At 30.0% G+C, this 16,013-nt stretch overlaps 1 protein-coding gene across 1 annotated transcript; it reads right to left on the bottom strand.

Annotated features, from left to right (window-relative positions):
- Positions 1 to 4,967: 4,967 nt before the first annotated feature.
- LOC139490731 (nuclear receptor subfamily 2 group E member 1-like) lies at positions 4,968 to 15,347 on the bottom strand. Its single transcript, XM_071277699.1, has 8 exons — positions 15,179 to 15,347; positions 10,394 to 10,475; positions 9,932 to 9,950; positions 8,839 to 8,974; positions 8,139 to 8,368; positions 7,640 to 7,877; positions 7,178 to 7,327; positions 4,968 to 6,964 (listed from the first exon to the last, which is right to left on the bottom strand). Exons 1-8 carry the CDS (start codon positions 15,204 to 15,206, stop codon positions 6,693 to 6,695), a joined length of 1,155 nt encoding a protein of 384 aa, XP_071133800.1. The 5' UTR covers positions 15,207 to 15,347; the 3' UTR covers positions 4,968 to 6,692.
- Positions 15,348 to 16,013: the final 666 nt, after the last annotated feature.

Genomic DNA, 16,013 nt, shown 5'->3' on the forward strand with positions numbered 1-16,013 from the left:
TTAATGAATTGTTGACAAAACTTGGGAATACTTTTACCACATGGTTTGTCCTTGGCGAAATACTGTCATAATAATAACCCCAAACAAAATACATAAACACGGGGCACCACCAAGCCCTTTTTAGACAGTACGGTTGAAAATAACAATTACGGGTGATGCCAGCTTGATTTTTTATTTCACCAGAAATGTGCCTTTATTGAGATATGATAGGGTGGTACAACTAATCAACCACGAGAAATAATCTCATAAAAAGAAACCAGTACTGATAAATTATAGAGAGAGTACAAATTGATATCTGCATCAACTCAACAATAAAGACAAACTTTGATGATATAAGAAATAAAAGAAAGGATAGTTGGGCATTATCTAAACTGATAAAACATCAGGAACTATAAGGTATCTAACAGAAGGATATAGTGCATGCATTGATGCTTTGCAACTCGGTGGCAACTGGAAAGTTTTTAACGATGAACTAAAAGACTCATTTATTTACACAGCAAAGTAAAGATGACCCACAACATCAATGTTTCTAATTCAGAATCTACAGTCACTGCAATTTTCATATATATGCACTCGTACCTAATATTATGTAGAATATGAGGGATAATTGACGATCTCATATGTATATCATTATATTCCTGTTAAGCGAATCATTCATTTTTTAACAAATCTGTCTTTAATGGTTTATCAAGTAGACATTTGTTAAACTAGTGTTTTAAAATAAGCATTCAAAAAGAGTTTATAAATACGTGAAACTCCCGGCGATATCCTATGAAATCTTTGCCAGTTCAAGTGTACGATGCACATTTTTCTGTAAACAAAAATGCATGCCAGTTACTATATGCACAAATGATTATACGGATTACACTTTGTTATAATTATAATAAGCATTTAAAAATGATTTCGATCAAAGATTATTTAAACCTATATTTTAAACTTTCTTTTCATATTCTGTTGAATTAAACACCGTTTTCATTTTAAATACAATACTTATGAATCTTGATCGTATGACATCAGACGACGTTAGCACTTCTAATTTACACCTGACTATCTAACTGTTGTTGTATATCTATGCAATAATCAAAATGATATATTGATTGGTTAATTCATATAAAAAAAGCTCAAAATTCTACCCCTGTTGGTATCTTTTAGACAAAATAAAAATGCCAAAAGTGTTAACTCAAAGCTGCCATTTGACACAAACATGAAACCATTCGATAAAAAACAAGATTCTTTTAACGAAATAACAACAAAAACAGTAAAATTTAGTTTAAACGTTTTAAGAAGATTGACGAAAGTGACTTTAGATGAAATTTGCTATTCTTGAAAAGTCCCATTTGGTCGTAAAACTCATATAGTTTCCACGAATTTATACATTCCTGACTTATAACTGTTTTAAAAAAGTATTAAAAAAATACTGAAATCCATCAATGCAAATTCAAAAATGAAAGGGGTAGTCTATATAAACTGCCAAAATCATACTCTTCATTTTGTTTATTTTCTTTGGTTACATCTTCTGACATCAGACTCGGACTTCTCTTGAACTGAATGTTAATGTGCGTATTGTTATGCGTTTAATATCTACATTGGCTAGAGGTATAGGGGGAGGGTTGAGATCTCACAAACATGTTTAACCCCGTCGCATTTTTGCGCCTGTTCCAAGTCAGGAGCCTCTGGCCTTTGTTAGTCTTGTATTATTTTAATTTTAGTTTCTTGTGTACAATTTGGAAATTAGTATGGCGTTCATTATCACTGAACTAGTATATATTTGTTTAGGGGCCAGCTGAAGGACACCTCCGGGTGCGGGAATTTCTCGCTATATTGAAGACCTGTTGGTGACCTTCTGCTGTTGTTTTTTTCTATGGTCGGGTTGTTGTCTCTTTGGCACATTCCCCATTTCCATTCTCAATTTTATCTGTCAAACAACGAGTGAAAAACAACTTACATATTCCTGATTTTTGTTTGGGTGATTCCGATGAAGGTAAATTCAGATTTCTACTACAGCTATGCTACGTTGATTTTTTCTCTCAAGATATACTCAAGTAATAAGTATGGAAGAGAAAACCGATGGGTTGTAGTAATGACAGACAACGTTCAGTCATTGTGAAATCCATCGGTTTATTGATACAGTTTTGTCATCAGTAAATACATGTGAAGTCTGTTAATGTCATTTAGAAGAAGATTGTAGTTGTGTCTATTTTCTACATGGGAAGGTGTCTGTACCGATTCAGTAATATGACAGTTGTTATCCATTCATATGCTGTGTTTGAGCTTTTGATTTTGCCATTTCATTAGGGACTTTCCTATCTGAATTTTCCTCAGATTTCGGTATTTTTGTGATTTTACTTTTTGCTGATTTTTCAAACGATAACATTTGAAATTTGTGTTTCGGTATGGGAATCTTTCATTTTTAACAAACTTTATTATTTTTAATTAACAAGTAGGCGTTTGTTAAAACCTGTGTTTAATTAATTTTCAAGTAGAATTTACAAATAGTTAAAACTCCGATGACCTTTGAAATCTTTGCGAGTTCTAATTAATTTTTGACTCTCAAATAAGTCGAGTTATTTTCAAAGGTGTGTTGAACAGTGAGATAAAAGAGATCAACTTTGTTTTGATTAAAAAGCCACTTATTTATATATAGTTCACTTGTTTTGCACTAACTAAGGAAATATGATCAATGAATTATATACAGCAGTTAAAACAGCTTCGAAATATATTCCACTTTAAATTCTAAGTATTTGTAACTGTTGAAATAATTTGAATAAATATACTGTTTCTTAAAAGTTCAACGACAGAGCGTTTATGTTTTTGTGTCAATAAGGACACTTTTTTCAAGTGGGTTTGAATTCTTTTCCAGAAAACAACAAAAAAAGGAAGAGAAAGAAAAATAATTGACGCCTTTATATGAGGTCCAGTCATTTCGTGACTAATGGTAAAGTCTTCTTATTTTTGTTATACATCAACCAAAATCTGCTGTCTAAATATTGCCATTACCAATCCTAAAGAACAAATGTTACATTTTAAATTGACAATTAATTGGATATTTAAAATTGATCATTTAAAATTCAGTGACCGTCTATCTCATCCTCTACATGTTTTAACCATAATGGTAGGACATAAAATATTAAAAATGAACTATTTAAAGAAACAAAACGACATTTAGAGTGAGGAAGACTGACCATGACAGTCCAATAGAGACAATTTCAAGTACCGAAATATAGATTGATTTATAATATGACGATGTGGTATGGTTGTGAATTATACATCTATCTACCAAAAACCAAACGTCGTCGATTGTTTGCATTTAAACATAATATGTATCTTGGGTTTCTATTTCAGCCGCTTTTTTTATTTTTTTTGCTTTTTGGGGTTGTTCTATTTAATTTGTATTTGCAAAACATGCATTAAAGACACAGTAAGAAGAATAAATAATAAAAAATACGAAGTTTCAAATGCTCTTTAATAGCCATATTTGTCGCTAAAAATAAATAGTTTTACAAAGCACACATGCACTACATTAATGTCTTTAAATTTTCTTCTATTGAAAGCCTGTAAAGGTTGAACAAAATTCGACAATGAATAGGATAAAAAGTACTTTGTGGTCCATTTGCGAAAGTTTTACAGACCCTATTCAGATTCGGTTTACCGTTACAGAATTTCTGTGTCGCATAAGACTATAGATAAGTTTCAGTTGTGTGCCTCTTCCTTATCTCGTTTATGGTATCATCCCATTTGGGGATATGGAACTGCGTACTTTTTCGAATCATAGGTCTGAGTTCACCCCAGGGTTTAGTGGAGTTCGTGGGTTTTGTACATTTTGTATGGTGTTCTGTGTATTTTCTTGCGTCGTTTGTTCTTGGTGTTGTCCATCTCTCTTCGATGTTTCTATTGACCCCTTTGAGGACTCCTTTGAGTCTTTTGTTCTAATTTTACTTAAATCAGTAGACGTCAATATTGTTGGCTGCTATGTCAGATGGCACAAACACAAAACTCCTTCCAAGAATTTAATTTAGGCTAATTAATGTTTAAGTATTTGTATGAATTTAGTTTTGAAATGACTATGACTATAATCAACCAGTATTATACTGTTAAAAGAAAGAATCTATATATAATACTTAATCCGATTTCAATCTTTTGTACCCAGATTTGATATCAGATTGAAGTGGTGTTGAAGGAGATTCTGTTATGGTGTAACGTTTGATTTTGTCAGTGGTTTTATTTTAGACTTCTCCATTTTTGAATTTACCTTGAAGTTCAGTATTTTCGTCAATTTTTTTTTATCTTTCAAAAAAGAAATCAAAATTGACTGATTTGTTTTTAACAATTTCTCTCTACCGAGCAATTAAAAAAAAAGTAGACGCTGATGATTTACAATTTTCGAAAAATCATAAATAATGTTATGTTTTGGAAAAAGCTGGCAAAAAAAATCACATAGGAAGCAATACAGATGTGTTATTAGCAATATATATCTAAATGCATTTTTTTCAATCAGAAACGAAAAGAGTATTTGACTGCATATTTCACAAAACATCAATACAGTTAATTCTCTGAGGTTTTGTCAAATACAAGAAAACCAGTTCTGGAGAAGCTTTGCTCTTTTATAAAAAAAAATATGAATACATGTGTTTGTACTCCTGGCTTGTAGCTCACGTAACCTTTCTCACTTGTTTTGTGCATATTGTAAATATTTTTGATGTATTTGTTATCTCTGTACTGATGTAATGCATTGGCTGTATCAGAATAAAGATACATTAGGCAAGTGCCTACACATAATGGATTATATAGTCATTAAATTGAAAAGCCATTCTCTTGTTTTGTATGTCTCAGACCACGGATGTTGTCTTCTAGAAGAATCTACTACTATGTTCAACACGTTCCTGCATATCACAAATATGCATAAGTCTAACACTTATATAGATCAATACAAACAAAATGATTCCAACAACAAAAAAACCAAGTCAATGTAAATATTTATATTTTATTAACAACAATTAATTATGCATTTAACAAAATTGAGCACATATATCTCTGAGACTTATGACTTTATGACAATGTACTAAATATTGCACGCAAACACTTCAAGATTGTGATTCGCAATTTAATTCAACTAACTGATCTAAGTGTTTTAGTGCACCAATAAAAACACGTTCTAAACATCAGGTGAATGGATTTTTTGTAATGTAGTTAACATCATAGAATCATAAAAATCAAAGAAAAAAACAGAGAAGCTAACGTAGTGTGTTTGGAACTTGTATTTAACTAATATTCGTGTTTCTTGTTCTGCATGTGCATTTGCAATTTTAAAAAAAACTTATATTCAAAAAAGATCTTGAAAAAATCGCCACACTTATGGTAATAAAAGGATAATATTGATTCGTCAGATGGTTAACATTAACGACAACAATGTTTTTATATGGATAACGATGAAAAGAAATTGTAACCAAAGAAGAAAAACATCACATTTTTTTTTCGATTTAGAAGAGATGAGAAGGAGGCTTAAACAAATGAAAGTGAGGTTTAAACAAATGAAAGTGAGGTTTAAACAAATGAAAGTGAGGTTTAAACAAATGAAAGAGAGGCTTGAAAAATTGAAGAGAGGCAATAAAAACAAAATGTTATCCTATTCACCTGATAAAAATGATAACAAGAGAGGTTTAAACAAATGAAAGAGAGGCTTGACAAATGAAAGTGAGGCAATAACAAACAAAAAATTTATCCTATTCACTTGATAAAAATGATAACAATTAATTGCATAGATAGTGTGATTACAAATGTAACATCAATACGAATAGATAGATCTATTGAATAATGCGTATTCACTGAGATTCATCAACGAATATTCTATAAAATAAAATGAATTGTACGATCTGTTTGCACCAATTAAAGTCAGAAAAAAGTGTGTACCAAGTCACCTTCACAAAATGTCTACTAAAATACGTAAATATTCAAATTTTCAAATAATAAGCCCGCGTAAAACATCAATATTTAACAAGTATATAAGTATAATTTTGATTAAAATGTGACAAGAAAATAATATATATATACAGACTATAACATCGGTTAAATGATTGAATAATGATTGTATGATAGAAATATGTATAGTATAAAATTGTAAAAGTATAATAATTATGCATAGAATGATAATTTATCTCATAAATATACATGTACAAAAATGATACAGCACTGATCACGTGAACACAAAATCATGGTAAAATTCGCCCTACTTTTCTGCACCACATAAAATAAAACATCTAATATGCACAGTTCATAAATTAGCACATAAGAATTAGCAAGAAAATTAGTATACTCAAGCACTAATTTATTTGAGCAAACAAATAAAAAAAAAAGTTCAATTCGTCTGATTTAATTTCAAAAACTGATCATATGATCTAACTATGATAGAAAAATTAAAACTTAATCATCATATCATTTGAGTTCAAAAAGCAAACATCCTTTTCCGTATATATATTTCACACACAAATTGCATAAACATAAATAATATAAAGAAATTCCGGATATTTGTATTGCTATTTGTTGGACAGTTTCTCAACCTTTTATAATTCTCAAAACCAGTGCAAGGCTTGGTGTTTGTTCTCAGTTTTATCAGCACGATCTAACCCTTTCGCACTGAACCGCCATCGCGGACTGCATACTATGATAAGGTATCATTGACTCATTAATCTGATTGATCAAAAGTCACTAGATTTGAACATATCTGTAAGGAGCCTTTCGATTGGTATACGCCCTATTGTCTTTCTAAAGAAGAGATCAGCAATGGTGTTTGATGATATTGTTTTTAGGGTTGGTATTGATAACAGCAGTTTGCCAAATCTAAATGGCTGTGATGGGTAAGTTGTTTGAATGTATTTACTTAATGTTAGTTGTGCCTGGTCTTGTAATCCGGCCACGGTATGAAAGTCTCTTAAAACTTTTGGGTCTGAAGAACTGGAATCTGGAAACGCTACAAAAGAAAACATCGAACATGTATAATAGATACAAAATGTTCATCTGTTACAAACATCGTTATTTTAAAAAAAAATCGCTTGTTTCATGGTCAACAAAATCTTTTATATGGATTAAAACCAATATGACAATATCAATATAACTATATTATATAATTTGATTCAATGAGTATAGCATAATCAAAGTTGTTTAAAAATATGTTAAAAATTACCTGTTTTGAATAACACTATTCCTTTCAAGCAGGCGTACTCTGTTGGATCAACTTGCAGACTTTTAAGTTTGCCAATAATTTCTTGGAATGCTCTAATTTCTGTCATCAAGTTCACAACCTTCTCTGATGTTGTGTCTTCTGCAGACACTCCTGAAATTGGAAATGTAATTTGTGTGGGTTTTTTTGGGGTTTTTTTTTAAACTATTTAGCGATTTTTTTTTTTTTATAAATATCTAAAACAATGTATGAAATGTTCTAAAACTAATCAAGTTGGGTGATGGTCTTGCACAAACGTTGTATTCACCTGAGCTTTTAATTAATCATTTAGTCTATGTTTTTAGGTTATTGAGGAAATTATTGCAAATGCAATCGATACCTTTTATTCGAAAATACAATATATTTTTTTTCGTAAAAGCGTTAGAACTATGTCGAAAAGCTCTTCAATCTTATTGTTTTGCCTACCTGCACTAGCTAAAAGAGCACCAGGCTCGAGTGGCAGCTGAAACTGAGCAGCACCTAACACAAATAGCTCCCTCCATCCTTCTTCCAATAATAAAACTTGATCACGATAAGGTAAACCAACAAAAGCTGGTACACTTTTTGTCCATTTTACACTCATAAAGAGAAGTCTGGCAGCTACTTCACATATAGCATCTGGGCTAGCCATTGGATACACAGCAGGCATTAGTTCATGTGGATACTGAAAATGAAAAACAAAAGTTATGAATTATTTAACATAGCACTCGTCTGACATAATTGATATTCAGTTCAGTTCAAACAGAAGTCCAAAATTTTCAATTTTATACTAGAATTCATTTTAAAAAATGGTTTTCAGCTTTATCTATGTATGTCAAAACTCGTCGAACAATCACAGAAAAATAGGATGTTTTATAGTACCATAAAACTGGGTTATGAAAATTATGTATGATCTTATTGGAATACAAGCTATACCAGTACTTACTTTTGGAGTTGGTTGACAAATCGATCCTGGCGTGACCGGTGATGGCGGTCCAGAAGGTGAATATGCAGCAATGTGTTCTTGGATTGGTTCAATACCCATACATCCGGTTAGATATGGCGGTCGATAAGCAGAGTGCATCATCATTGCGTTATATTCACTTGACTCTTTCAAATACATTGCAACTTGTCTTCTAATTGTTGAATTTCTAGGACCACGTTCATGTTGAACAGCTAAAGTATTAAAGTATAGTGATGATAATTACAATGGCTATAATCATTAATGGTATTATTGAAAGTATTACTTTATTGCTGTTGTTGTTTTTTTGTGTGGTTTTTTTTTCCGTTACTGTTGTTTTTGTTAGAAGGTCAGTTCAAGTATGGTTTGAACATTTTTGATCAGATAAAATGCATTGTTTGTACCTGCGTTTATTGTCTATCGATCACCATCACTATTTTTTTTTGAGAAACAATAATAAAAACCAGTTCAGAAAGAAACCAGTCAATTTGAGGACTGATTTTCACCAGCCTTCACCAGCATCAAAGACATATTACAAAGTATAGTGATAATTCTTCATTATATAGTTAAATGTTTTTCTTCAAGACAGATACAATTATAAATAATGAAGCCATGTATATAGTAACGCGGTTGTAAGACCATATTCCTTTTTAAGAAGTGCGAGGTAAAATGTTTGTAAACATACCATCTTTATTCATTCCTGCATCTACACATTTCTTTAGCCGGCAAGCTCGACATTGATTTCTGTGAGTTTTATCTACTGGGCAAGCGCCCTGTCCTCTCGATTTGCATACATATTGCCTGTTTCGTCTTATAGACCTCTGTAAGAGAAAAGGAAATGTTTATGCCGTATTCTAAAATATTTAACCGTCGAATTTGCAAATTATGTACATTTTAAAGTTTTCCACCGTTTTATTCATTTAAAAGTGGTAAAATATTAAATGTTTAATGAAATTATACAGATACTGTAGAAATTTTTATCATAAAACGAATGTGAATTGATGTGACTTTCTAACTAAGGAATAAAGCTATTTTCACCAACATGAAAGAAAACAGGATTTAGACATCAAAACTCGTGGATTATCGTTGACACGAGATTTTGGCGTATCGATTAAACCCTAATACCATATAGTGGTTATTTGAGTTTAACGAGTTACAAATTGGTTAAATGTTGACTTTTGTATGAAATATAAGCCTAAAAAGGGACGAAAAGTTATGATCGGGATAAATTCATAGTGTTTAAGCCTTTTATTAGATAATAAAAGAAGACTTTGAAATCTTTTTAAAACCTTTGGTATGATGATCCTGCAGTTATTTTATTTTCAACACCTTATTTGAAGATGCACATCAGAAGGATGATAAATGGTTATCCCATATGAGATATCAGATTAATTTTAAGTTGATAAATTGATAAGTGCGTGAATAAACTATCTAAAATAATCATGATAAATGGTTGTTCTCTTTTCGAAATACGTTGAGAGGAAAAATGATCCTGGTTAAAAACTTCAGAAAATAGGAACAGGGTTGGTCCCCGGAAAGGTAAAATGCGGACACTGACTGCATCAAAAGCAATCCTCGGTAGATAATAAACACTTAATGCACCAGGATGCAACAGATTCATTTCTCGAATATTTCTTTATGAACAGGAGTCAACAACCATGTGTTTGTATGGTTCTCGGGTCAGACAAATATTTGAATTTGTTACTTTATACTCTTGACAAACATAGACATCTACTTTTATTTTATGTAGGAAATTAAAACAAAGTTACAGAACGTACCTTAAAGAATCCAGCACACCTGTAAAAGATTAAAGTTACGTTAAATCAGCAAGTCAACTATTATAGTATATCAACAACCACCGAATGTGACAAACACGCGACCGTATGATAACAAAGTCAAACAGTACCGTTTATAGTCAAATGTATACTTGTTTATATTCCCTTAAAAGTTTCAAACTGGAATTTACTTTAAAAATGCATTCTGTAAGCAGATTCTTTTATTGTAATGAAGCAAGTTTTAAATAAAATTACTAATTGATTGTGAAATAAATTTTCCAAAAAATGATATTTCTAAATTCGAAAATTTTAGTATCATTTCTTTAGTTTCTATTAATTGGATTTATCATTTATTTCGATTTGAATGACGATTTTCAAAGTACGAAAGTATGCACAGTTATGTTTTGATGTGTTGAAATTAATATTGTAAAAAAATATTTCTTCTACAGTTAAAAATAGACTTACCCATCACAAGCATATATTCCATAATGTTTCCCTGAAGAGTGGTCTTGACAAACTTTACATGGTACATCTGTTAATATACGACCTGCAAAGGGAAGAAAACATCTGTTAAAACTTGTTTAACCAAAGTTCAAATGAAAAAAGTAAGGTATCTAGAAGAAAGGTTAATGGTCAGAGAAATTATATAAAGTGTATAGTCATTTTTCTATCACTTTATGAAAAACCTAGGCGGTCGAATTTGTTTAAATATTCGACAATAATGGAATGCAAATTTTGAAAGAAAATCCTGTTATTATAATTGAGAAATTGTACTTTAGATATACCATAGAGAAAATCCATTTTAAGTGGCCAAAGTTGATTCGTGAACAGACAAGACTGACCAATCAGAACAATGCAAAAAAAAAAAACACCATCAGAATCAGAAATTGAGGACAGGATTGTGGATACATGTACGACAAATAGAACATATTTGTGTTCATCTGTGACACAGATACTCTGTAACGATCTACTAAGTCGCGACATTACTTCTAAGACGATTTGTATGTGTAAGTAAAATTTTAAGCCTTCTTAGTATAATGAAGTTAAAATTTGAAAAGTACCAAATCAAATGCAACAATCAGAAACCCAATATCAAAAGTTTTAGGTAGAATCAATGTTAGAAAACGAAACTCTTTAACAACGACATTCCGCACAGAAAACAACATGGTCCGATTTCGTATTTATTGAAATGAAATGCTGTACTTATGTGACAATATATATTCTATAGAAGATTAAATGGTATTTATTGCATGTTCTTAAAACAGACAACTTTGTCTTGTCATATAGTATCCTCTAAAGAAGAATCACAAAAATAATGTCCTCAACTGTCATGACGTTGTGATTTCTTGGTTGGTATAAATGTATATGTTATAGATTTATTATTTAATTTAAAGTTTTGGTATTTAATCTTCGTCAATATAATTAGGTTCGTATTCCTATAAATTATGTAAACATCCTTTAATGGCGTGATAACTCTACTAATATATCACTTGTAAGGTTAAAAGTTAATCTCCCTCAAACATACACTGTGAAGGCTTATACCGTCTTCCTGTTTTTCACTTTTGAAGCGAGCATTTAAAATTATTATCTTGGAAAAGTAAAAATTTGACACCGAAAGTTTTTTTTCGGATCTATATTCGAAAGTATAGTTTTAGATAGCTTCATTTGTGATTATGAAGAGATATACTACAGTAACGGCTGATAATCTCTTTTTTTTATATAAGATATCGTTTAGGAATTAATAAATGAACCCAGGGTTATGATTCTGTAAAGTCCATGAATAGAGCAAAGACCATAACATATCATTGAAGAGAACATACATATCATTGAAGGGAACATACATATCATTGAAGAGAACAAAACAAAACTAACGACCGAACATTACAACCAGAAATTGGTACAGGCATTTGCAGAGATAATAAGAAGCAAGCCAATTAAATAGGGAAATTTCAATGATATGTTTGTTTGATCAGGTTATAACTGAGACTATAATAGTCCCAGGAAAAAAAACATATTATATTTACTTTTGCACCAATTTTTATATTTCCGTTTTTAAGATAATTTCTTTTGCATCACATTCCCATGTCTTCTATTATTTAAAAACATTACCAACAGTGAAATCCATTTGATAATAATCAAACTACCACTACGGAGGGTATTTAAAGAACTTAACTACTCCTAAGAGTTTCTCTCTCACAGTCAGTTATAATTTTCATCCTGCAGATTTGTGTTTTACATAACATATAACAATAACTAATAGCATAAGTCATTTCGGTATTGCATAAACGTTAGCAATGTAATACATGTGTTTACTTAAAATTAATAAATTCAAAGACCCATAGACATAAATTATTGTGTAGCATAATAACAAAGACGAAAATTTCAATTTAGACACAGTCATTTATTAAGTAATCGTTTAATGACAATGTCAACGTTATATTGCAACCATCTTCAAATATTTGACATTTACTTTCCAATGTATTTCAGAAGAATCATCTTTATGACATTGAAGTAATTTTTACTTTTTCAGGCAGGTGTTACAATTATTTTATCTTTTGAGGAATTTATTTCATTTAAAATTCCCGAATTAAACACATGTTTTTTGTATGTTATCCAATGTATTCACCATTGTCACGTTATTTGAAACAATTTGTTAAAAGTCGACAATTTGATTAACGTAGAACGTGTCAAATCCACAAATTGGTCATTTATATTGGTGTAAATTTTTAGTGTATTACGACAGTTCTTTCAAAGGGGATATAAGGGTTGACTCTTTTAATGTACAGTAGATTCAAAGCCGCTTAGTTAGGACACGATTGCAATGTAACAAATTAATATCTGTTTTTCAAAATAATAGATTTACACCAATCCACAGTCAAAAAGGCAAAATTATTTAACACCTATGATCCTCTTTTGCCAGTCTACAAAAATATTTAATTTTCAACTCGATTCAAATAAAAATTCAAGTACAAATATTACTCAACGTGTCGTAGAGGCTTATTCAATGACAATTGCCTTTAAATGATAGCTCAAGTGCAGAAAATTGTCATTTATTTTTTTAAGACTTTACCAAAAAAAATACATTTTATAAATTGTACTACAAAAATTAGATTTAAAAAAAAAAACTAAATCACAGAAATACTATATGTATGCTACATAATTAATACACAGATTAAAATTATATATGTATAGAATAATTAGACCATTGCTTTTTTCTTCTTTTTCCCCTATCTTTTGTACTGCACCGAATTAACAGATTTTTTTGATTTTTTTTAATTGTACTAAAAGCACATTTTTACTTACTTTAAATAATAAGAAATGGCTTTAAATGATCAAAGTGCTTTTGATTTGTGTACTCTTATGGTGCAATCTCTACACCTTTGATGTTACAAAATATATACATTTTGTCCAATCATTTGATTATAATTTGGTCGTTATGATGCAAACAAAATTTAGAAAAAAGCCTTCTAAATCCTCTAGTGGTGTCTATGACGACTTAAAGAAGCAGTAAACTTTATCGTCTGCAAATAATGTGCTCGCGTGCAAAGATAATTAAGTACAATTTGTTATTTCAATTATCTTGTTAATTTCCTTTGGACTTCCTTTAATTTCTTTTGTAGTTGAACTGACTTTCCGGAGTCGATGTCTACGTATATGTCTCTGGATTCTATTATCCTATTTTAATGTGAGGTAAACACTTTCCAGATGAAAGGACTCCCTTCATGTTGAAAAGTTAAGTTTGCATGTTTTGTTAAATGGTTCTGGCAAACTTTGCTTTTTCGTACGAAATGGACATGCCCCTGGATATACTAAGATGTTAAGTAGACAATAATTAGATAAAGGCTTACGTATTCAAATACACATTTGTTGACATAGCATCTAGGATCCAAAAAGTATACTTAATAAGCAGAAAACTGGACGAGAAAGAAATTTTAAAGGAAATTTATCCCCAAAAAAGGAGAGCAAAAACGAAAATATATATACGCAAAAACGTCGTTTTCTATCTTTGAACTACTAGTCTATCAGTCATAAAAAAGCAACATATAACTTAATTTCAATCAGTTACAAAGTGATAAAGATTCATTTACTTTAATATATATACATTGTACTACTATGTTTAACATAAGAGCATCAGATAAGCTTGCACAAAATCATGAAATCACAATTAAAAAGCATAATATAAACGCAGTACAATACAATATGCTTTATTTAAAATTAAAAAAATGGTAAAGATATTTATTGCAGGTATAAATCCAAAAATGTTCTTCTTATTAATAGGCAAGAAATGTTTTTTTTATATAAAATATTACTGTTCAATATAATCTAATTGCAATTCAAAATAAAATTAATTGACACATCTTTCAAACTCCCTAAATAATAATTCTTTATTCCGTAAGCAAATATACAGCTCATAGAATTAAACAGATACACAAATTATACAGTTTACATAGACATATACAGCATTAATATATAGCGGAGTTTGGCATACAATTTACATTGGTAATAAAAGTACATTTAACAAAAAAATTAAGTGTTACGGATTTTCTCTGCCTCATACAGGTATTTACCCAGATTATTTAATTCTTTAATATTTCTTACAGATAGTAATTGAACTAAGTTTCAAAAGTTAATATGTGCTGTTACATACATGTTAATATTGTGGATAAAAGATAGAATTGCAGATTGACAACTTATTGCTGTTATATTGATAAAATGTTCTGATTTTAACGGTTTACTTCCACCTAAAATATGTATTGTTCTTATATATAAGAATAAGAAGATGTAGTGTGATTGCCAATGAGACAACACTCCAGAAGAGTCAAAAGCGGCATCAAATTATCAACTCAGATAAAACTGTATTTGACTATTTTCCGTATCAGTATTTTTATGTATTTGTATAAATTATTAGTAAATATTAGAGCTCTTAGTAAATATAGAGCTAGTGACATTGCTTTTATTCCTTGTTTTTTTTAAGTTTTTTATTTTTTGCCAGAGAGCAATTTTTTGCATTTAAATTGTATTTTTGTTTTTATTTTAAAAAAGACTTACTCTTCAGACTAATTTTTTTTCAGTTAAGATTCATGAAGAATAAAACATTGTATATGTTCCTGTTTATCAAAAGAAAAAAAACCACCCAAAGTTGTCATCATAGATCTGTTGAAATCATTACCTTTAAAGTTAATAAAAGCAATTAGTAAGTACGAAACGTTTTGTTTTATATGACTACCTATGTACTTTACTTCTACTTACTAGAAGTTCCTGCAGGTTTATTCATCATGGATGCTGTCAGCTTTAAGTCTGTTGATGAAACCAAATATTAAACTTTATCACTTGTTATAAGTCCATAGAAAGTGGATTTAAATGTCCGAAGTCCCTTGACTAACTTTATAAAATGACCAAACGTTTTTGTTATTCACACTTTTTAAAATGCTATTTGATTGACTACCCGTTTTATTATTCCTTTTGAATACCCGAGTCAAATCGACGAGCGATTGGCTGTTTTACAACAAAGGTGTTGCGTATTAGAGGCATTGTAACGAGTCGTTTTAAGGACAGGTGAAAATTTGTTTGCATTTGATTTGTCAATAGAATACAATATATTGTAGATGATCTACCCTCCTGTTACCTTAACTAAATATTGATAAGGGTAAAGCTGTATCAGTTCAGAGATTTAAATTAAATATCCTTTCACTTTTATGCTTTATAATCGGGTATTTTACAAATACAGATGTAGAAAAATGTTTTTTTTTAATAGGATAAAATTAGATTCATTGTACTAGACTTTATATCTGGAAAATCGTAAGAACAATTAATAAACACTGTTATAAATTTTATATTTATATAATTATTATTACGTTGCATCATATGTTTTTAACAACATTGAGAATGGAAAATAGTATTTATCGTTTAATTGATTCATATAATATTATTATTTATAGATTTAATTGTTATTTCCTAATAATTGTCACTGGACGTTAAACAACCAACAATGAATCAATGTTATTTTCTATTTTTACTGAAATTTAAATTTGAATTTAGATTTATAAAATTTGCGCAAATTCAAAAAAGCAAAATATGAGTATGA

This window comes from Mytilus edulis, chromosome 10 (assembly GCF_963676685.1).
Source record: "Mytilus edulis chromosome 10, xbMytEdul2.2, whole genome shotgun sequence".
Classification (NCBI taxonomy): Eukaryota; Metazoa; Mollusca; class Bivalvia; order Mytilida; family Mytilidae; genus Mytilus; species Mytilus edulis.

Excerpts from the sequence above, each read along its gene's own strand:
- LOC139490731 (XM_071277699.1), bottom strand. The coding sequence starts at position 15,206 with ATGATGAATAAACCTGCAGGAACTTCTA. Across the intron at positions 10,476-15,178 it reads TAAACCTGCAGGAACTTCTA|GTCGTATATTAACAGATGTA; the intron begins GTAAGTAGAAGT and ends TTCCCTTTGCAG. Across the intron at positions 6,965-7,177 it reads AATAGTGTTATTCAAAACAG|CGTTTCCAGATTCCAGTTCT; the intron begins GTAATTTTTAAC and ends TTTCTTTTGTAG.